Source organism: Sorex araneus, chromosome 2 (assembly GCF_027595985.1).
Source record: "Sorex araneus isolate mSorAra2 chromosome 2, mSorAra2.pri, whole genome shotgun sequence".
NCBI lineage: Eukaryota > Metazoa > Chordata > Mammalia > Eulipotyphla > Soricidae > Sorex > Sorex araneus.
The window spans coordinates 18,236,198-18,259,330 of record NC_073303.1 but is presented as its reverse complement, the minus strand read 5'-3'; the positions used below and the strand labels follow the sequence as shown (position 1 = coordinate 18,259,330).

The 23,133-nt window shown below is 52.8% G+C and overlaps 1 protein-coding gene across 1 annotated transcript in view; it reads right to left on the bottom strand.

Annotated features, from left to right (window-relative positions):
• KIF13A (kinesin family member 13A) overlaps positions 1-23,133 on the bottom strand; it is a 77,185-nt gene that overhangs the window by 13,681 nt on the left and 40,371 nt on the right. Inside the window, exons 21-33 of the mRNA XM_055124321.1 lie at positions 21,582-21,714; positions 21,325-21,471; positions 15,921-15,959; positions 14,204-14,303; positions 13,404-13,530; positions 9,546-9,601; positions 7,241-7,365; positions 6,929-7,105; positions 5,848-5,940; positions 5,379-5,531; positions 4,772-4,849; positions 3,378-3,425; positions 1,907-2,012 (exon numbers count right to left, since the gene is read on the bottom strand). Coding sequence (XP_054980296.1) covers positions 1,907-2,012; positions 3,378-3,425; positions 4,772-4,849; positions 5,379-5,531; positions 5,848-5,940; positions 6,929-7,105; positions 7,241-7,365; positions 9,546-9,601; positions 13,404-13,530; positions 14,204-14,303; positions 15,921-15,959; positions 21,325-21,471; positions 21,582-21,714 — 1,382 coding nt within the window. The remainder of the gene's footprint in view (positions 1-1,906; positions 2,013-3,377; positions 3,426-4,771; positions 4,850-5,378; positions 5,532-5,847; positions 5,941-6,928; positions 7,106-7,240; positions 7,366-9,545; positions 9,602-13,403; positions 13,531-14,203; positions 14,304-15,920; positions 15,960-21,324; positions 21,472-21,581; positions 21,715-23,133) is intronic.

Genomic DNA, 23,133 nt, shown 5'->3' with positions numbered 1-23,133 from the left:
TCAAAGTTCCCATTTTATTTATTTCTTTATCTATCTAGGTTTTTAGGGCTGGAGCCATAGCACAGCAGGTAGGGCATTTGCATTTTAGTTTGATTCCTCCGTCCCTCTCGGAGAGCCCGGCAAGCTACTGAGAGTATCTTGCCTGCACAGCAGAGCCTGGCAAGCTACCTGTGGTGTATTGGATATGCCAAAAACTGTAACAATAAATCTCACAATGGAGATATTACTGGTGCCCGCTTGAGCAAATCGATGAGCAATGGGATGACAGTGACTGTGACGGTGATCTAGGCTTTTGGGTCCATATCTGGCGATGCTCAGGGTTTACTCCTAGCTCTGCACTCAGGAATTATCTCTGACAATGCTTGGGGGACCATATGGGATGCCGGGAATCGAATCTGGACTAGCCATGTGCAAGGCAAATGCCCTACCCACTGTACCATTGCTCCAGCCCCAACAATAGGAGATTTTTTGCATCTTTCATCACTCAGACAGGCACACACACCCCCAAGTAGGGGCCCCATAAATAAACACTATATAAATTTCCTTGCAAGCTCCCTTTTCCCCCCTCGGACAATTCTTTTCCCTGCTTTTACTTATTATATTTTTGCCCTTGAGGGTCTCTTTTACATCTATATTTTCTCACCAAGTTGCTGGTATACTGGCACTTAGCAGGTAAAGATAAGGTGTGGGAGAAGAGTCAATTTCTATAGCCAAAGTTCCCTGTTCCATCAGGATAATAGGAGATCGTATATTTAAGGTAGGAGTGTTGCCACTGATCAAACTCACTTCTAGAATTATTTATGAGAGGAATCAGAATTAGAGGCACGTTCTCTCCCTCGAAAGTCTTTATTTTGGTATAAAAATGCAATGCAGGTGGATGTTTCTTTGGCGCAGGATGAAGCCTAGTCGGACTGAGGCTCAGTGGTGGAACATACATGTTGCATGCATGAGGTCCTGGGTTCGATCCCAGCACCACCACCACTGCCAACCCCTTCACAGAAAAGAATAAAGTCTAACCTTCATGCAAGAGGATTTACATGTGTGTGAAAGATGAGTGCAAACTCAAGAAAAATAAATTGAAGAGTTTAAATAGTCACTAAAAACATCTTTATCATTTGGGTGGCATGCTGGGTAAAAAGGCAAAAAGATATCAAGTAATCGAACATGATATGCTCAAACAGAACACGGTATGTTCTGTTCAAAGGGAGATTCAGCCTCTGGGGTTTCTAATGGTACTGGGGATCAAGCCAGAGCCTCACACGTGCAAGGCAAGTGCTCTACAACTGAGCTACACCCCCAGCTTATAGGGGCTACACCAAGCAGTGCTGCAGTCCATCGGGGCTATACTGGGTGGTGTTCAGGGGCCCTGCGGTGCCAGGGAGCAACTCAGAGTCGCACCTTAGGGCTTGCCCAACCAAGACAGGTCTGGACCCTGCAGCAAACCAGCGCTTCAGGTTCCTGTCTTCTTACATGTCATGTGTAAAGATGTTCTTCCTGCGATTGTCCTAAGAATTTCTATATTTATTTTAAAGTAAGTTGTTCTTTCTGTTGTATTTTTTTCTTCTTTATGGGTCACACCCAGTGTTGCTCAGGGGTTACTCCTGGTGGTGCTAGGGGACCATATAGGATGCCAGGAATCAAACCCAGGTCGGCCACGTGCAAGGCAAATGCCCTACACACTGTGCTATCGCTCCGGTCTCTCTCTCTCTCTCTCTCTCTCTCTCTCTCTTTCTTTCTTTCTTTCTTTTTCTTTCTTTCTCCCTTCCTTCCTTCCTTCCTTCCTTCCTTCCTTCCTTCCTTCCTTCCTTCCTTCCTTCCTTTCTTACTTTCTTTATTATCCTTTCTCTTTTTCCTCTTTGTGCTAAAAAAGCCTAAAGAAATAACGCAGGGCAAGTCTCATGGCTACCTTCTTTGCTTCTTCTTGGGGAATCCCGGGGCAGAGTTCCATAGCAGGCAACATCCTGGTAACTGGAGCTGGCGTCAGAAATGTCGAACTGGTTCTCTGGCCAACCCTGCAAGGTGAAAGCATGGGCTAACTGTGATGAGGTCTTTCTGTTGGTTTTTTTTTTTTTTTTTGCGGGGGGGGCAGGGAGCGCTGGGAGGGGGTCACATCTGGCGATGCTCAGGGGTTACTCCTGGCTCTGCACTTAGGAATCACACCTGGCAGTGCTTGGGGACCATATAGGATGCCGGGGATTGAACCCGGATTGACTGCATGCAAGGCAGATGCCTTCCCTGCTGTATTATCACTCCAACCCCCTGAATGAGGCCCCTCTGAAAGGAGAAATGAAGACCTGATCGGAGTATTTTCCTTACATTAATTTTTTTGGGGTTTTTTTTTTTTGGCTTTTTTGGTCACACCTGGCGATGCTCAGGGGTTACTCCTGGCTCTGCACTCAGGAATTACTCCTGGTGGTGCTCAGCGGACCATAAAGGATGCCGGGGATTGAACTCAGGTTGGCTGCATGCAAGGCAAACGCCCTCTCCACTGTGCTATCACTCTGGCCCCCATTAATTTTTTTTTCGTTTATTTTTGTGGGTTTTGGGTCATAACTGATGGTGCTCAGGTATTACTCCTGGCTCTGCACTCAGGGATCACATCTGACAGGACTTGGAGGGGCCATACAGGATGCCAGGAATTGAATCAGGACTGGCCACATGCAAGGCAAGTGCTGTCCCCGCTGTCCTATTGCCCCTACTCCCAGATACAAAACGGCAGTTGCTTTTCTTGATCTTCAATAGGAAGTATTTTGAACATGAACGATACGGCAAGTACAGCCACAGCCAAGGCATACTTAGGGTGAGCCCATGTTAGTATATAACTGCATTTGGTCAAGACGTTACACACAGGTAGCGTGAAATCCCTCTCTGGACCCTGCTGGCTCCCAAGCACCCTTTAGGCACTTGCTTATCTGGGTGGTTACGAGATAAATGAACAAGCTGCATCACCACTGCAGACCCTGGGCTGGCCCTGGGCAAACTAGGTGGGGTGGTTCCTCCACACCAGAGGCTGAAATGTTTCGGGCCGGCTGGCTGACAGGACTAACGTCTTTCATATCAGATTATTTAACTACAACTTCTCAGGTGTTGGCTGCCTCTATGGACAAAATGTTCCACTCCTTGTGGCTCTCACCTGGACCTACACTAAACTCACTGGCAGTTCCCTGCAGAGTAACCTAATGAATTTACTAAGATGGTGCAAAATGTCTTTCTTGTTAAGATATTTCAGCCACGTGAATTTGGAAATGGGTATGTGGAAAGAATGACCTGCGGAAAATGAAAACGGAAAGTCCAGAAATTCAATTAAGGCACCCAGACATCTGAACTTTGCAGATTCTGAATATGCTGAAAACTCAGCCACACCCACTGGCACATACCTTATCCTCTTCATCAAAGCCAGAAAGGTCTGGCCGACTGGAAGACACCTGTAAGAGATTAATATTTTCAGATATTTGCCATAAACTTGACATGCATATTAAGAAACGTAATTTTGGATTTCTGTGCTCAGGGTCACATCAGGGGTCACTTCTGGCAATGCTCTGCGGACCATCCAGATATACTGAGTTTATCTACATCCAATACCCCCATGGTAAATACTAGCTTCTTTTTATTGTCAATGTGCCTTTCCCCATAGCTTCTTTTATTGTTTTGTTTTTGAGCCATGCCTGGTGGTGCTCAGGGCTTAGTACTGGCTCCACGTTCAGGGATGACTGCTGGCAGGCTCGGAGGATCATACGGTGTGCCGGGGATTAAACCCAGGTCAAATGTGTTGGAAGCAAGCGCCCAACCCACTGGACTATCTCTCTGGCCCCTTCTTATGTTTTCTTTTTTTGCTCAATTTGTCTTAACTAGAAACCAGTCCAATTCACTAGTCTTTCCAAAAGGTCTACTTTTTAGCTTTGATTCTTCCATTTTGCTTTCAGAATATACCTCCTTTCTAATCTTTGCTACTTCTTTATAATTTTGCTCTAATAATTACTCCCTTCATTATATATACCACATTATATGTATATATGTGTGTCTGTGTGTGTATACACACACATATGTGGTTGAGCCACACTTGGTGGTGTTCAGGGCTTACTCCTGGCTCTGTGCTCAGGGCTCACTTCTGGTGGTGCTTGGGGACAATATCCAATGCTGGGTCTTGCAAAGTAAGCACCTTACGCCTAGGACTCTCCTTCTAGTTCCTTCCTACCTTCATTTTATTCCCCCCAAGATTTTTTTCTATTCAATCACCATGAGATAGACCCTCACAAAGCTGCTCATGATTAGGTTTCAGTCACACAGTATTCCAACACCCGTCCCTCCATCAACGCACATTTCCTAACACCAGTGCCCTGAGTTTCCCTCCCACCACCACCCTGTATGGCAGGGTCTTCTCTCTCTCTCTCTCTCTCTCTCTCTCTCTGTTTCTGTCTGTCTCTTTCTTCACCCCCCCTACCCCTTGGACACTATAGTGTACAATACAGATATGAAACATTGTCGTGTGTATCTCTTTACCTACTTGTAACACTCAGTTCCGGCCAGTGTGATCCTTTCCAACTATTATGGTCATACCCACCCTCTGCCCCACATCCCTCCTACCATCTTTAAAATGATTTCATGTCAAGTTGCATCTAACTTAAACACTCAATCCATGAAGAACTCCACAGAGAATCTCTGGAAGGGCAGAGCGAGCACCACCCCATCTGTATACACGTGAGTGGATCCGGAATGTTCTCCAATATGCCGCCCCCAGCCCCCCGGGCCCCGACGCTGGCCAAGTGCTCACGTTGTGGACGTTGGGCGTGCTGAGGCTCCTCCGCAGCTGCCGGGCTTTGGTGGCAAGAGCTTCCTTGACGGTGACGGCCTGTGAGCAGGGGACAGTCAGCACGCTCACGGGACATGCGCATCACAGAGGATTCCGGACTCAGACCAGCCGCCTCCACAAACCCCCGCAGCTACAGACCTGGGATCTAGGGCTGCTTTGGGGGCCACACCCGGCAGTGTCTGGGGCAACTCCTGGCTCTGTGCTCAGGGGTCGCTCCCAGCAAGGCTGGCGGAGCCATACCGTATCGGGGCCTGAGCCCGGGTCCCCCTCACGCGGAGCATATGCTCTGGCCGGCCGAACTACCTCTCCGGCCCCAAGCCTGGAACCTTATCGCACCCGATGCTTTTTCTCCCCCCACAACCCCCCCATTAATTTACTTATTGCTTTTGGGGTCACACCCGGCGATGCTCAGGGTTTACTCTTGGCTCTTCACTTAGGAATCACTCCTGGAAGTGCTCAGGGAACCATATGGGATGCCGGGGATCGAACCCTGGTTGGTTGCGTGAAAGGCAAACGCCCCCCCTGTACTGTATGATGGCTCCGGCCCTGACCCACTGCGGTCACTTGCCTGCCGGAGCCGCTCGAGGCTCAGGATGTTCTCCACCTGCAGCACGCCCCGCGTGTACTTCTCGATGTACGTCTCCCCGTCCGACGTGCCTTCGTTCTCGCTCCGGGCCGCCATGAGGGCCAGCGTCTCCCGGTCCTCAATCTCCTCCGTGGCCTGACAAGACAAGAAGGCAGAACTTTCAGAGGCAAGAAAGACATTCAAAATGGCTGGAGGCCCGGGGCCACTGAGAGAGTCCAGTGGGTAGGGCGTTTGCCTTGCCAGAGGCAGACCCGGGATCCCATGTGGTCCCCCGAGCACCACCATGAGTGATTCCTGAGTCTAGAGCCAGGAGTGTTCCTGAGCATCGCTAGGGGTGACCCCTGAGCATCACTGGGTGTGACCCAAGAACCCCCAAAAAAGGGCTTGAGGATCAATGCATCTCCCCAACACCCCGGTCCTCCATACCTGGCAAAAGGGACACGTGCTTTACCTTTGGTATGTTCGACACTATTTCGTAGGTCACCCCGCAGGAATGAAAAATATTTTTCAAGGATATTCTCCTCTTCAAACTTTGGGTGAAACTCTGAGGGTGAAGAAAAACTGAATTACATGGTGCAAAAAAGGGGAAGTTACTTGGTGCTTTTAACACATTGTAAAAAGCATTATTGATGATTCTGTTTTACACACACACACACACACACACACACACACACACACACACACACACACCCTCTTTGTAAAAGAGAAAATGGAAGTTTTCTCTTTTTTGATTGGTTGCATGTGGCTCATGTGGCTCACCCCAGTTTGATCCCTGGTACCACATGATCTGACATCACTGGGTGTCGCACCCTGCACCCTACCCCTCCATCCCCCCAAAAAAAATTAAAAATAAAAAAGGAAATATGTTTGGGTCCTGAGAGACTTATGATGTCCCCCCCGCTGTGCTTGGGGGCTGGGGCCCAGACACTGCGGCGAGTGTGGGTTGCCAGTGTCCCCACCGCCTGGCCACCTCCTAGACCTCACTAGAGTCCCGTCAGCCCCTTCCTCTCTGTCGGGGAGGGGGTGCATTTTGCAACCGCGCCTCTGAGATGAACTCCAGCACGGAGATAGTAGGATAAGCAGTTCCCGGGACCTCGAGTGGTCCTGTCCATCACGACGCCCTCAGGACCTGGCCCTTCACGCACCAGAGAGAAACGTAGGCGTTTGACACCTGTCTTGCATGCAGCTGACCACCACCCAGGCCCTGCCAGGGGTCACTCCTGAGCACACGGCCAGAGCTGGAAACAGCCCCTGAGCACCGTGCAGGGTGACCCCGAACTCCAAACCCAAACCGAGCCAAAAAAGGCCTGTCAGGGCACCTCGGCCTGTCCAGCAGGCCCCGCGCCAGGAGCCCAGCCCGGGGTGCGAGAAGGTGGCCCCTGCGTTGCTCCAGCCCCGTTTTACCGGGTAAACAAGGGCCAGAGTGCCGGGGCCCTCGTCCAAGGGCCCCAGGTCTGTGCCCGGCAGCGGCGTGACCCGCGGGGCCGGCGGCAGGGAGGAGGGAGACGCCCCCGCCCGGGCGCGCCCCCCACCTGCTTGTTGTAGATGTTGGCCGCGATGCGCTTGCGCAGCACCAGCTCCATGGCCGCCGGGTGGCTGAGCTGCACCGTCGTCTTCACGATCAGGTAGATTCTCTCGTTCTGGGGCGTGACCCGATTCAGGTGCACGGAGTCGTGCACCGACGAGTCCCAGGAGGCCGTGGCCGAGACCTGGGCGCGGGGAGGGGCGGAGACCAGAGACCGACTCAGGGTCCCACGGCTGGGCCGGCAACGCGCGCGCAGCTCGGGCCCGCGCGGTGCGGCTCAGGGGCGAGGGGGACGGGACGGGGGTGCGGGTGCCGGTACCTCCTCGTCGCTGTGCCTGATGATGGGCAGGTAGAAGAACTGGCTGCCGTGCTCCTTGGGCAGGATGGAGTTCACCCCCGATGCGCGGGCACCCACCAGCTGCTCGTTGGCACTGAGGTCATCCGCTGAGCAAGTGCCGGGCACAGAGAGGCAAGAGGGACAGAGAGTCAGGCACACCCAGCACGGCTCGGGCCTTCCTCCGGGCTCAGTGCTCGGGGATCACTTCCCGGCGATGCTAGGGGGAGCCAGAATGGGGTGCCGGGGAGCCAAGCCCAGTGGACCACGCGCAAAGCCAGGTCCTGCCCACTCTGCCATCCCCCCCCCCCCCGGAGCCAGAATGGGGTGCCAGGGAGCCAAGCCCAGTGGACCACGCACAAAGCCAGCGTCCTGCCCACTCTGCCATCCCCCCGGGGTCCTCGGGAAGTCAGTTTGTAAAAGCAGCACTTCACAGTGACCGTGTGCTGTTCACAGATCAGACACACTGTTTCTCCCCCCTTTACTCCTTATCCTGCAGCTGAGACAGAGACCTCGTGACTCACAGCCCTGTAGCCTTTACCCAAATGATCATGAGCACTCCCGGGCCTGCGTCAGCCTCCCAGAAACCAGAAGGAAAGGGGCCAGAGAGACGGCACAGGAGCTAAGGGCGTCGCCTTGCAGCCAGGGGACCCCGGTTCTCTCCCTGGCACTGCACATGGTCCCTGGGCACTGACAGTCGCCAGTCCTCAGCAGGGAGTCGGGAGTAGCCCTTGAGCACTGGGCGTGCCCCTTAAGCCAGAAAAAAAGCTAAGAAAGACAGCAAAAAGGGTGGAACAGATTCTCTGGTGGCTGTTTTCTGAAGAGCAAATAATGACCCTATGCAGACAGAGCTTTGTTAGGCTGCAGGCTGGCACCTCCTGCACCCAGCCCCTGGTTTACTGACTAGGACAGGCGACTGTCACCCTTGTGTTCAGCAACCCTCACCCCTGGGCTCTAGCTCGGTCACTTCCGCTTGGAGCTTTTCCACACTAGACTTTTGACTGTCTGAGCTGCCCGACGGGCTCTTTCACAGATTCTTCTTGAACTCCTTCAACTTCAGGAGGACCCTGCCTGGACAGTCTTCCTGGGGGGAGTGTAGAAATTTCTGGTGTTTGAAGATCTTTCTGGGCTTCTGTCCCTCCCCCTATCTAGGAAAGTGAATTTCTCCACTTTTTTCCTCCAACATGCCTGGTGCCAAGAGCACTGACCATATATATCTGACTTGGCCTCGGCGCCAATAAATGTTCACTCTAACTGCTGGCGCTCGCCTTAGTCTATGCAGAAGCCTCCCTGCTGAGTCTGGGTCTTCACCCCAACCCCCCTCACCTACAATCAGTCAGAAGTGGGATAGAACAGCGAGCAGGGCGCGTGCCTTGCAGACAGCCCACTGCACCCCATATCGTCCCCAAAGCATCACCAAGAGAGATCCCTGAGCACAGAGCAGGGAGTAATCCGTGAGTACCACTGGGTGTGGCTCAAAAACACACTCCACCTGCCTCCTACGAATCTCAGCAGCCGCAAACTTCCAGAACCCAGTGAAAAACCCCGGTATCCATGGACCAGTGACTGTGAACTACAGGCCTCAAGGGATCAGGGACTGGCCGCTCCTTCCCCTCTCCCGGCCCGTGTGGGGTCCCGGCTGTCACGCCCACGCACTGGCTCCGGGTACCACTTAAGTGCATCAACAGCCACGGTCCAGACACTCACAAATGAATCTCGAAAGCGAGCAGCTCGCTGCAGAGATTTCTTTGGACCCTGATTATTTAAAATTTTAGAATTCCAGGAGCGATCGCTCATGCTATTCCTAACCAGCAATACAAAATAAATGATCTAGCATCTGCCTGTGGGGCAGGCTTGAGTGGGGGTGGGAAAATCCAAAATAATGGTGGTGGGAAGGTGTAATGGTGGTGGGATTGGTGTTGACATACTGAATGGAATCCATTCTTGTGAACAACTTTATGAAAATAAAAATTAAACAAACAAGCCAAAATAAAAACCACCCCCCCACCCCCAACACACACACAAAACAAAGAGAGAGCAACACTGTGTGTAGCAGGAGGCCTGCTGTGGGTCTGTGTCCCAGTGGGAGTGACCCTCAAGAACAGAGCTGCTAGTAGTTCCTGATTATCACTGGTGTGGCCCCAGATAGTAACCAACACAACTCTCACTTGCCTGTCTTCTGAGTGGTGAGAGAAGGCGTGATTAAAGGGGGAAAGCAAGTGGGCCTAAAAAGAGTAGAGGACAGGGCCTAAGCCAGGGAGATGGCCCCGGGACACGAGGGTCTCCTTACCATTCAAGTCCAGGAAGAGCACTGGGATGTGCGTTTCCATTCCAGGCGGCGGGACCCTACATTTCACCAGAACAAAATACATGCTTGTCAGATCATCAAACACAAGAAGCAAAGAGGCAGAACTGCACGTTCTATTAATGAAACAATTTCCCACTTCCTGACATTCCCGCGAACACAAATTAGGGAAGTGATATGAGTCATGGAAAGAGCTATCATTATATGAATTACATGCCCCTAACAGAAACAAGAATAAATGAAGCCCATATAAAAAATATTTCTAGTCATCGTTAAAAGGGAAGGAGGAGTGTGTAGGATAACACTGGTTCATCCTTTTTGCCTTGCCACAGGGAGCTTAGGTTTACTGGGTTACTCCCATCACAGTGCTCCCATTCCTGTGTTTATTTGTAATCTCTTTCTTTGTGCTCTGCTTCCCCAACTAGTCAGCCACCTTTATCTCCTAATCAGACTCTGTTAACTTGTAAATATTGCTTTTCTCTTCTCCTTTTCATAGTTAATTTAGAGCAATGTCCTTTTTGTATGGACACAGGAAGACAGTTAATGCTATGCTTGAGAGCCAACTGACTCTGAATGATATTTACCCCTGGGCATCTGTTCTCTCCACTTAAGCCTCAGTTGCCCTTACTTCCTAGATCCCCCAAAGCAGGGTCCCAATGAGGGACTGGATGGACCCAGGGCAAGCTGTGAGCTACCCTGGCATTGAAATGGGCCTGGTCAAAGAGCTACTTAAATATAAGTTAAGAGCACAGTCATGGACAAATTCTGTCATGATCCAAAAAGTAACAGCTGGACTAGGACTCTGCTAGGATTAGTGAAGATTAATTTGGCTGAAGATCTCCGGAACCCAGCCACAGTCATGCTCAAGGCCACTCTGCACATGTTCAGACGAGCCTCATGCATGAAGGAACTGGCAGCGGAACCCAGGTGTGCGGGACCTGGGGCCGAGATCTCCAAGGTTGCTTGGATCGGGACTAGCCTCTTCCACCCAGATTCCCCATTTTCCAGTAGCTAGGCAGTCACACCCAGAAACTGCCCCCTGGCGCTGGCCAATGGCCAATATCCAGAGACTATAAAACCAAGCTCCTGGAAGCAAATGCGGCTGCGCAATATATGATAGCCTAATTCTCCTCTTGAAGAACCTGGCAAGCTACCGAGTTTACTGCCCACATGGGAGAGCCTGGCAAGTTCCCCGTGGTGTATTCATATGCCAAACACAGTAACAATGATGGGTCTTGTTCTCCTGACCCTGAAGAGCCTCTAATGCGGCACTGTTGGGAAGGACGAGTAAAGAGAGGCTGCTAAAATCTCAGGGCTAGCATGAATGGAGACGTTACTGGGCCCACTTGAGCAAATCATTGATCAACGGGATGACAGTGATACAGTGAATCTGGCCTAAGCACTGTAGTCTGAGATCTATAGCGACAAGTCCCCAGGAGAGCAATCCTATAAGCTTAATGTATCTCTTACTGTGTCCATACAAAATAATATTAAGAAGTAGAAATAAGATGTTAATTAGGTTATTGGACTGAGGAGAGGAGAAACACCCCCAGGTGTATTTCCACCCCTGAGCCTGACCAGGAAGGGCTTTTGATATGTTGATTGTGCTACAGGATGGGGTGTGGTGTCTCTAACCCCTACACGGGGAGTTGGTGAGAGAGGAGAGAGAGAGACCAGGCTGTGAGACAGATCACGGAGAGATGAGTGGGAAAGACAGAAGGAGAAGGGAATGAGGAGGAGTGAGACTAGAATGGGGCACTTAGAGAGACTGGAATGGGTGTGTAGGGAGAATGGAATAAACGGCAACTGATCACCAATGGACTGGAGTGATATAGCACAGCGGTAGGGCATTTGCCTTGCATGTAGCTGACCCGGGTTCGATTCCTCTGCCTCTCTCGGAGAGCCTGGCAAGCTACTGAGAGTATCTCGCCCCAACAGCAGAGCCTGGCAAGCTCCCTGTGGCATATTCGATATGCCAAAAACAGTAACAACAAGTCTCACGATGGAGACGTTACTGGTGCCCGCTTGTGCAAATTGATGAGCAATGGGATACAGTGACAGTGATCACCAATCAGCCTGGCCCTCGTTTCCTCCTTCATCCACCAATGGCGTTGGCCGTCCGGGGTGAGTAAGCGGCCCAAGACGCAGGCGGTGAGGGAAAGCTGCGGGTGCCCTAGCCGTCCGGAGATTACACCGGGGTGTGTATGAAGAGAATGGGAGTTGGGGCCAAGGAAGGAAACGAGGCTATAAACACAGATGGGGCACGGGGGTCAGATCCCAGCAAGCTGCAGGTGAGGCAAGCACCCTCCACACCGTACCATCTCTCTGGCCCCGGAAGGCTGAGATTATAAAAATTCGAAGGAACAGAGAATGAAAGACACAGGAGAGGAAGCAGGGAGGTGCGCAGGAAAGAGTAAATCAGCATTTTCTCAGGACTGACTCATCTGCAGCAGAATCACCTGGGGGTCAGAGATATGTCTTAGCAAAGGGACACTTGCCTTGCACCGGTAAGGCCCTGGGTTCGATTCTCAGCACCATAAAAATAAATTAAAAAAAAATTTTTTTTAATTCAATTCCTCTGTCCCTCTCAGAGAACCCGGCAAGCTACCGAGAGTATCCCGCCCTCACGGCAGAGCCTGGCAAGCTCCCCATGGCGTATTCGATATGCCAAAACCAGTAACAACAAGTCTCACAATGGAGACATTACTGGTGCCCGCTCGAGCAAACCGATGAACAATGGGAGTACAGTGCCACAGTGCTTTATTTTAAAGTGATCTATATGAATAAAAAATTTAAAAATCACCCTGTGACTTCTTAAAGTGAGACGTCCTGGCCCCTATCCTCCTTCTGGATCAGAAGAACGAGGGATGAAACCCAGAACTCGACACTGGACAACCATTCTAGAGGATGAGCAGTTTGGAATGAAAGAGACTGAGGTAGAGAGAAGAAAAATGCCCAGTGCACGAGTGGCTCCTCCCGTATGAATAATCAGGCTCCCCCCAGCCCCCGGGACTGAGCAGACGGTTCTCAATACACGTCACCTATTACGTGAGACAAGTGCTGTGAAGGCTCCGGATGACCCGCACTCAGAGTAATAAAGCACAAGCATTATGTGCTTACTGGAAAACTGAAATCAGAGGCAGAGCTTTGCTCTGTAAAACCACCCTCCTCCTCATAGAGCGAGGCCCCTCCCCCTTCCTGGCCCCCCCTGGTCTCTCTCTACTGGACTCCTTAACTCATGACTTAAAGCCACAACTCCAGAATCTGCACCTATGCACAATCTGTCTCCGGGGTGCTTGTGTGTCTGGTGGGGGTCACACCCAGCAGTGCTCAGGGACTGCTCCTGGCTCTGCACTCAGGAATCACTTTATTTTTTTGTCTTTTGCTTTTTTGGGTCACACCCGGTGACGCTCAGGGGTTCCTCCTGGCTCTGCACGCAGGAATCACTCCTGGCAGTGCTTGGGGGTGCCTATGGGATGCTGGGGATAGAACCCAGGTTGGCCACGTCCCAGGCAAACACCCTCCCCACTGTGCTGTATCACTGCGGCCCTCAGGAATCCCTCTTGGTGGGGCTCAGGGGACTCTGCGGTGCCGGGGATCGAACCTGGGCCGGCCGTGCGTGAGGCAAGCACCCGCCCCGCTAGACTAAGGCTCTGGTCCCTGCTGCCTCTTTTGAGGCAAAACGAGAGGAGTCCGGGAGATGAGCACTGTAGGCAGGGGGACAGCGCAGGGCACTGGGCTCTGGGGGGCAGCTAACACTGCGCTCTGGCTTCCTGGAAGAGGAGGCTGACTCCCAGGACAACCTCGCAAGGACGCTGCCGAGGCCGGGACGGGGGTACTCACCAGTCGGCCGGAGCCCCGGGGATGCCGCTGCCCGGCGCGGGGACGAGCACGGCGTTCCGCTCCTCCGTGAGCCCCACCCACTGCTCCACCAGCCTCGCCTCCCGCTCCACGTCGTCCTCCGTCTTCTCTGTAGGAGAGCGAGGGCATGTGAGCACCGAGGGGTGGGGGGAGGGGCCTCAGCGAGGCTGGAGAGAAACGCTTCTCATCCCCCTCCACCGCCCCCCATCCCCGACCTCGCCCCGTTCTGGAAAAGGTACTAGGCTGGCCAGCTCAAGCAGGAGCGTCCGTCCAGCTAAGCTCAGGGCCGGGCCCGGGCAGCTGGGCACCACAGCCCCGGGGAGAGAGAGAGGAGGGAGAGGACACACGAGTCTTCCCGGGGTCCTATGATGGGACAGTTCAGTGCACAGGCCGGCCGCGCCTCCCTGATCCACCCAGTCAGCCTTCCTCCACGCCCTGGGAGGAAGGAGCAATGCAGCAGGGGCCGCAGGCCTTTGGCTCAGCCAGACGCCTTTGCAGAAAGAGGCGTGAGGGCTGCCATGCGATGCGCTCTGCACAGCTCCCTTTCTTTTCCTCCACGTGAGGGTGAAGGACATGGGATTTATTTTTGATTGATTGATTGTCTTTTTTTGGGGGGGTCACACGCAGCAAGGCAGAGGGGTTCCTCCTGGCTCTGCCCTCAGGAATTAACTCTGGCGGTACTTGGGGGACCCTATGGGATGCTGGGAATCGAACCCAGGTCAGCCATGTGCGAGGCAAAGGCCCTCCCCGCTGTGCTATCGCTCCAGCCCCCACGCACGTACCTTTTTTATTGCTGACCTTCTTGATCTGCTCATCGAGGTACTCGCGCCGTTTAATGAGCGCGTCCGACCACCGCTCTCTCACGCTGTTCAAGTCTTCCTCCTGCCACGGGAAGGGACGACAGTTTGCCGCTGCGGGCACAAGCCCACAGGCCACCACTCCCTCTTTAGACACTTATTTAAAAAAAATGCTTCATTAAGGAAACTTCTTCCTTTGGAAAGGCATGGCACATTGCCGAATGATTGATACGCGGAAAGCAGAGAGGCCTGGGCGGGCGCTGCATGCGGGTCGCGGATCACGTGCCTCTAGACCCCCCCCCCACCCGTCCTGTCCCCAGATTTCCAGCCCAGATGATTTCACAGAAGAGCGAGAGGAGATCCCAGCGGCGGGGTGATTCTGACATGTGACATGTGTGCGTGTGTTGCAAGGTGGCTGTTTGCGAGTCCAAGCAGGAGGCCCCGGGGGAAGGGGGCCGCACTGTGAAGCCGGGAATGAACCGGGGGCAAGACCCACGTGCAAAGTTCAAAGGCCAATGTGTGTACTTTGGGAAACGCAGAGGACTGGCAGAGCAGCTTCCGAACTACCCGCCAAGAGTTTGCCTCCGACTACTGCCAGGAGGCGGACGAAAACCGTCCCATGCAACCCCCCGCCATGCAGGCAGCCAAGCTGTGACAGCCCCTGCAAGCAGCCTCTGGACTTCACGGCCAAGAACGTGGCAGGAAGAGCTGAGGGACACTCGTGAACGGCACTGGGGGACCTCAGGGGGCCCGGGGGCCCTCCCGGCAGCCTTCTTCTTTGCTTGGTTGCTTTCTTAGTAAAACTCATGGGGGTGGAGAATGAGCCCCTCGACCCCTACTGCCGAATTCTGGGTTAACCCTAATTCTAGTCTCCCTCTTAACATCACATCAAAAACAGGCCCCTTGGGTGTAACCAACAATGAGTCGTATTTTACATTCAGGAGCGTGAAAACACACTCTTGAAACTTAAGTGGTGGGGCGGGCGCGAGAGCACAGTGGGTCGTGCGCTTGCCCTGCATGCGGCCACCCCGAGTTCCGTGCCGGGCACCCCCTTGGGTTCCCTGAGCCTGCAGGAAGCCCTGAGCACGCTGGATATGGCCCCCACACCAAAGCCAAAGTGGAGAGTCACCGACTAGCTGACATTCCCTGTCTGTGCTGGGATTTCTGCTAGATTCCATGAGAGGGGGAATATATGATCAGAAATAAAAAAAATTCCAGGTAACAGAAAAATACCTGGAATCAGCCCTAATGAGGAAGGGAAGGCGACTGACTGAACAAAAACTGTGGAGTATATGCGCCTTTGGAGTTCTCTGGCCACCGTCGTTTAGAAGTGACACGCCGTGAGGACAAAGAGTGAGCGGGGAAGAGCTAAGTGCGTCGGAGAGTCTACGGAGAGATGACGCGTGGGTGTCTGGGGTCACAGGGCACCAAATCAACACCGAGAGCTCGGTCCTATCAGCAAGGCTTTACGCGCGAAATCATTCGAGCCAGCAGAGCAAGAAAACTGTCTGGGGTCTCCAGCCGGGCCGAGCATCGACAGAAAGAGCACCGGGCCCGGGATCACAGTGGAAGCAAACGCAAGCGAGGGAGACACGGCCCGGGTTCGGCTCCGGCCGGCCCGGCGCCTCCCTGCTCTCGGCTGCGCAGGCTCTGGCGGTTAGCAGCGCTGTGCCCCATGCCACGGAGGACGGGAGCAGAATACCTGATAACTATCCATATCACCACCAGCCTCATCATCTCTCTGGGAGGAGAAAAAGAAACACAGGAACATGCATCGGCTTCTCGGCAGCACCCGGGGAAAACACATTCTTTCAGCTGCACGTGAACACACACACACACACACACACACACACACGCACGCACGCTCAGCACGACACAGAGGTGAATCTCCCAAAAGCTTTTTTTTTTTTTTTTTGGCTTTTTGGGTCACACCCGGCGATGCACAGGGGTTACTCCTGGCTCTGCACTCAGGAATTACCCCTGGCGGTGCTCAGGGGACCATATGGGATGCTGGGAATAGAACCCGGGTCGGCTGCGTGCAAGGCAAACGCCCTACCCGCTGTGCTATCGCTCCAGTCCCCGAATCTCCCAAAAGCTTTCATGGGTTTTCATCCACTTGCCTCTCGTAAGGTACTTTATTTTTTATTATTATTTTTTAAAATTCAGGATTTTATTAACTCCAAAGCTGCCTTACTCTTTTTTTAAAAAAAATTATTTTTTTTAATTAGTGAGTCACAGTGAGGGTACAGTTACAGATTCACACATTTTCGTGCTTGTTTTACCCTCATGCAATGTTCGAGAGCCCATTCGTAAGGTACTTTAACAAACTAATAACAGTAAAGCAGTCATTGAAAAACAAGAGGATATTGCTCCGTAAAACGGCATCTGCTGAGCAGGTATGAGACTCTGAATTACACACACACACACACACACACACACACACACACACACACACACACACCGTAATAAAGGAATAAAGGGGAAACAAAAGTCGCTCTTGTTGGAAAACAGGAGCCAACCCCACTGGGTCAGGACTTTCCCCACCACTGAATATTTATGGGTGAGCAGTCAGACTGAGGTTTAGCTCTGGTGAGGGGTGTGGGGTGGGAACAAGGAAACCATCATTGTTTTGTAAATCACAGAGAGTACCTCAATAAAGATTTAAAAAGAACACTTATTCTACTTTATTTTTTTGCTTTTTGGGTCACACCCAGCAATGCACAGGGGTTACTCCTGGCTCTGCACTCAGGAATCACTCCTGGGGTGCTGGTTGGAGGAGGAGACCATATGGGATGCCGGGAATCAAACCTGGGTGGGCCGCATGCAAGGCAAACGCCCTACCCGCTGCGCTACCCTCCAGCCCCAATTTATTCTACTTTAAAGGAAAAAAAAAAAAAGGATGGGCTTAGAGAGCCAGAATGCGGTTGGAACTTTGGAACCTTCTGCTCTCTGTCTTGGTTTCCATCTGGAAGCCCCTACAGTTCTGAAGGATAAAGGGATGGAAGCCCAGGGGGGCAGGAAGCCGGGTCTCTAAGCTCACAAAAAGAATCAGACTAATATCCAAAGTCCGGAAAACAGGGGCCAGGAGGACTGGTCAATGTTGAAATCTACCACGAGCGCGCACGTGCATGCATGGGTTCGTATGTGCGCGCGCGCGCGCGCGCGCGCGCGTGTGTGTGTGTGTGTGTGTGTGTGTGTGTGTGTGAGAGAGAGAGAGAGTGGGGGAGGGGTGAGGAGGGGCAAGGGTAGGTAAGACAGAGAAGGGACTAGTATAACAATATTACCTGGAAATGATCATGCTGGACAAGTGTTAAAAGTAAGTAAGGGATATTGCTGATCACCTTTCAGTATCTGTATTGCAAATCATAATGCCCAAAGGAGGGAGGGAGGGAGGGAGGGAGAGAAGAGAGAGGGAGGGAGGGAGGGAGGGAGGGAGACAGAGAGAGACAGAGAGAGAGAGACAGAGAGAGAGAGAGAGGTGCCTGCCACAGAGGCAGGCTGGGGGGATTGGGGTGATAGGGTGGGGAAACTGGGAACACTGGAGCTAGGAAATATACACTGGCGGAGGGATGGGTGTTGGAACACTGTGTGACTGAAACCTAATCACGAAGAGCTTTTTAAGGGTCTATCCCACAGTTATCAAAAAAGAAATTTTTTTTAAAGTGTCTGAAAACTTCAGAAAAATTACTTCAATCTAAGTATAACTGAAATTTCACTGTTTTAAAAATACTTCAAAAATATTCTAATTGTTTAAATTTCAAAATATGTTTTTATATTTGTTTGGTAATCATCATTTGAATATTTATAATTTACTAATGCAAGCCTAGCAATGGACTTACTTTTTCTTGAACTAATTCCCTATGTTAAAGTAAAGATACCTAAAAAAATGCTCTAAGTTTCAGACCGTGGAGTCCTTCCAATCATTACAAAACTAGATTCGGTTTTCCTGATGTGGAACTGTTACATCTTGATAATAAGGAATTTTCTGGACTGGCATGAGTTAACGTATCCACATAATTCTGAAGCTTATGCTAATAACAGTTACTGGACATGACCTTGGGAATTATATTAAAAAAAATAAAAGCTTTGTGTCTGGAGAGATAGTATAGTAGGTGGGGTACTTGCTTTGCATGTGGCTGACCCAGATTTAATCCCCAGCACCACATATGGTCCCTCGAGCCTGCCAGGAGTGATCCGTGAGCACAGAGCCGGGAGTAAGCTCTGAGCTCTGTGAGATGTGGCGCACACACAAAAACCAAAATCAAACAAAAATACAGCTTTAAAAACTGTAGCTTTAATATAGCTACGGTTTAAGCTCGCATGATATGACTTGTTTCTTTTGGTTCTGGCTTGGGTTTGCTCCTGTTTCTGTGCTCAGGGACTATCCTGGCTACAGGTCAGCCAAATGCCTGACCCCGTACACTATCTCTCCAGCCCCAAAGCCGATCAATCAGTCCCTCAATTTTTCACAAGTGAGAATAACCCTGCTGATGTTTTTTTCGCATGGAAACATGCAGTTGGTGATCCATGTTCTGCAAGGAACAGCTCAGGGCACAGAGAGGCAAAGTTCTTGTCTGAGATGACAAATCTCTTTTTTGTTGTTCTTGTTTCGGGGTCACACCTGGCGATGCTCAGGGGTTACTCCTGGCTCATGCACTCAGGAATTACTCTTGGCGGTGCCGGGGGAACCATATGGGATGCTGGGAATGGAACCCTGGTTGGTCGGTCGCTCGCATGCAAGGCAAATGCCCTACCCGCTGCACTACCGCTCCAGCCCAAGATGGCAAATCTTATCACAACGTTCGACTGCAGAAAGGGGGCCTCACGGGACTATGTCCTCTGCCTCCTCGAGGTTTTGGAGACGAGAACAGGGAATGGCCATTTGGTCATGTCAAGTTGGCCCGATCCCATGGTGGCTGTCTCCAGGGCTGGTGCTCCCCAGAGCTGAGACCCGAGGCAGGCTGAGAATGCTATGGTCCCATTGCCGATGCCACACGCCATGGACGGCGGGGTCCGGCCCCAACCTCCGGCCTCTCGCTCTCCCTGGGCTCTTCTGAGCCAGAGACACCGGGGGCCGGCAGGGGTGGACACAGCCGGGTCACATCTGTCTCATTCTCAGGAGTCTCAGCCTATGCCGTCAGGCCAGAGGGAACGGAGTCACAAGACGGCTGGGCTGGGGTCTGCTCCCCGTCAGGGAGGGAGCAGGCACCCTCGCTCGCGCCCGGGTGTGGGGGTGGGGACTGGATCTCAGCGGGTCTCTGTGTCCCTGGCGTGGCCTAGGAGCACACGGGTACCCCGGATCAATGGCTCTGACTAGCCTTAGACACCCGCATCTTCTTTGTTGCTTTAACGAGAAGACGGAGTAACCGAGAATCAGATGGGCAAATTCACCATAGGCAGAACTTTTCATTGAAAAAAAAAAAAAAAGGAGGGGGGGGATGGGACCGGGGACAAAGCTCCAAGTTCCGTGGAACCCGAGTTCTGTGTCTGCCACAAGGTCCCCCTGCACTGTTGGGCCGAGCAGCACCAGGAATGGACCCCTGGAAGACTGCTCGGGAGATCTCTCTCCCAACGAGAAAAATACGACCAGCTGGGGGGGGGGGGTTGAAGAAATAGGAGCGTGGGTAAGGTGTTTGCCCTGCATGTGGCCAGCCTCGGACCCCCAGAAGTGATCCCTGAGTGCAGAGCCAGGAGTCCTGAGCACATCTGAATGTGACCCCAAAACAAAACGAAACAAAACAGAAAGGTCAGGCAGGGGATGTGGTTGACTCCTGGCTGGGCCCCTGGGGACCACAGGAAGTGGCTACAGGTCCCTGAGTATCACTGGGGAATCCCCTTCCCCCCACCCATACTGTCAATAAAAACTGCAAACTAAATAAATCATCATATGCTGAAGCTTTTAAAGACACGGTTAACCACGCCAAGTCTAAAATCAAGAGGCGATTTTTGTTGTTGATTATTTGGGGTCACACCTGCTGTACCCAGGCCTTACTCCTGGCTCTGTGCTCAGGGATCGCTCCTGGAAGTGCATGGGGGACCGTACAGGGTGCCAGGGATCAAAATTGGGTCTGCTGTGTGCAGGCAAGTGCCCTACCCACCATACTCTCTCTCTGGCCCTCAAAATCAAGGACTGATTTGATATTAAAGTGCATCAGGCCAGAGAGCACTGCCAAGTACCTCCTATAGTCTGGACCAAACATAAAATGAAACCTGCCTAAAAGAAAGGAGAACTGTAGCATTAACACAGGAGCTCACATACAATAGCAGTACACAATGACACTAAAGCCAATTGGCTTTTTTTTTTTTTTTTTTGCTTTTTGGGTCACACCCAGTGATGCTCAGGGGTTAATCCTGGCTCTGCACTCAGGAATTACTCTTTTTTATTTTTTTTTGAAGTAACAGATTTTATTTAGAGGTTTCTGAGGGAAGGAGGAAGGGATAAGTGGAAAAGAAAAAACAGTAGGAGTAATGCGCTCAAGAGAGAACGCGGGCTTCTCCAAGGGTGGGGGAAGCTCTACACACATCCTAGCACTGGACACGAAAGTATGAGTACACATCTCAAGGTGGGAGATACGGGTGACACATGTGCTCGGGCACCACATGTTCTCGGCCACGAGGGCACAAGCAGCACATGGGCTCAGGCAGCATATGCGCGCCTCAGGAATTACTCTTGGTGGTTCTGGGGGACCATATGGGATGCCAGGGATTGAACCTGGGTCGGCCGCAAGCAGGGCGTTTGCCCTACGCCCTACCCGCTGTGCTATCGCTCCGGCCCCCCAATTGACTTCTAAATCTAGGAGAAAGGCAATGAAAGGAGGGGCCTGGAGAGATAAATAGTGGGCAGGGCAATGGGTTTGACTACGCCAACCTGGATCAGTCCCTGGCACCACACACACCCCTGAGCACTGCTGGGTTTGGTCCCTACTTCTGTGCCCGTTCCCCTGCCTCCAACAAAGACCATGAAAGGAAAGAGGAACAGGTTGGGATAGAACATTCTAGAATATTCTAGAACACTCTCTCACGGTCTCCCCACAGAGATGGTCAACCCCGTCCTCTGCATGAACCCGCCCGGACCTGAATAATGCTCTCTCAAGCCTGGGCCTTACCTGGTAACTGTCCAGGCCTCTCTGGAGCTTGGTGGACCTGGCGGTCACACAGCCGATGGACACGGACAGGATGGCCTCCACCATCAGGGGCAGGGTCCCTGAGTGCTGGACTGGCGTCACGGTGACCTGCACTCTCCGTGAGTGGCCCTGGGGGTGGGGGCGAAGGGGCAGGGGTGCGAGGGGACAGATGAGGGTAGAGCGGAAGGGAAGGGACGAGAACTAAGGGGGCGGATGCGGGGGCGGGCGCAGACGGGCACCTGGCGGAGCTGGAAGACGCCGCCCGTGTTGACGTCCTTGGCCTGGTGGAGCTCCACGGCCGCGTACTCCCCGAGCTCGTTCAGCTCCAGGATGGAGACCCACAGCTCGATGCGGCGCGTCACCTCGTTCCACCTGCAAGAGCCCCTCTCAGGACAAGGCCGGGGACAGCAGGACTGCAGGGACGGGGGCGGGCGCTCTGCGGGCCGGGCATGGGCCCCACAGGGCCCAGGAGTCCAAATTCGATCCCTGGTACCACTCGCCTCCCCCTTACCCACCGCCATCAGCCCGGCTGGAAGCAACCCCCCAGCGCCAAGTGGGGAGCGGCCAAGCGCTGTGGGGAATGGCCCCGCCCCGCCCCCACCCACCCCCAAAACCTGGAGAGAGAAAGAGCAGAGGGGGCCGGGGTGACTGGCACACCAGAGAGGCACAGCGCCACGTCCCGGGCTCGGGTCTCACGAACACTCGGGCCAACCCCTCCGGATGGTTCTCTGTATTGGACTCCGTTTCGGTTTGGGGGGGTCACGCCCCGCTGTGCTCAGGGCTTCCTCCTGGCCCTGCGGCCGGGGGCCATTCTGGTGGGGCCCAGATGGGATGCCAGGGACGGAGCCTGGGCCGGCCACATGCAAGGCAAATTCCGCCCTGCAGACTCTCTCCCCGGCCCCCGCAGTTTTCCGTTTCCCGCTTGAGGCTGAGGCCGTCTCCAGCTCAGCTCCGTGCGGAACGTGGAGTTAAGGCCTGGCGCGTGCACAGCTGTTGGAGTCTCCGCGGAGACGAAAGCTACTCCTCTTCCCCCAGTGCCTGTCCCTGATGCCTGGCAGCAGCCCACCGTGCAGGGCCAGAGCTGGTTTCTACCCCCACAGTGCAGGGCCAGAGCTGGTTTCTACCCCCTCAGTTTCTTTAGAGACGCTGTCATTTACAACACTCTCTCCCCCCGGCCCCCGTTATTTTAGGTGACACGGTGGGGCTCAGGGCTGCTCCTGACGGGGGGCTGAGGGCCACCGTGGTTCGGGGGACGGAATCCAGGCTCCTGCAGGCAGCCCATGAGCACTGCCCATCTGGCCAGCCCTGTGGACTGAACACATGTCCAAGTGCTGACTTTGTTTTTAAAGAAAAAAATGTTTATTGAGGGAAAATTACTTAGAGAAGTGTGATGGAAGAGTATGTGTTCAAGAGAGAACATGGGCTCCTCTCCAGAGAGGAAAAAGAGAGGGAGAGAGAAAGAGAGAGAGGGGAGAGGAAGAGAGAGAGATGAGAGAGAGAGGGAGGAGAGAGGAGAGATAAGGAAGACAGAGGGAGAGAGAAGAGAGAGAGGGAGAAAGGGGGAGAGAGAGAGAGGGAAGACGGGAGGGAGAGACAAGCGAGAAAGAGGAGAGAGAGAGGAGAAGAGAGGGACAGAGGAAGAGAGGAGTGAAAGAGAAGAGAGAGGGAGAGAGGAGGGGAAGGAGGAGAGAGAGAAAGAAAAGAGAGAGGGAGACAGGAAAGGAGAGGGAGAGAGGAAGAGAGGAGAGAGAGAAAGAGAGAAGAGAGAGGGAGAGAGGAAAGGAGGGAAGG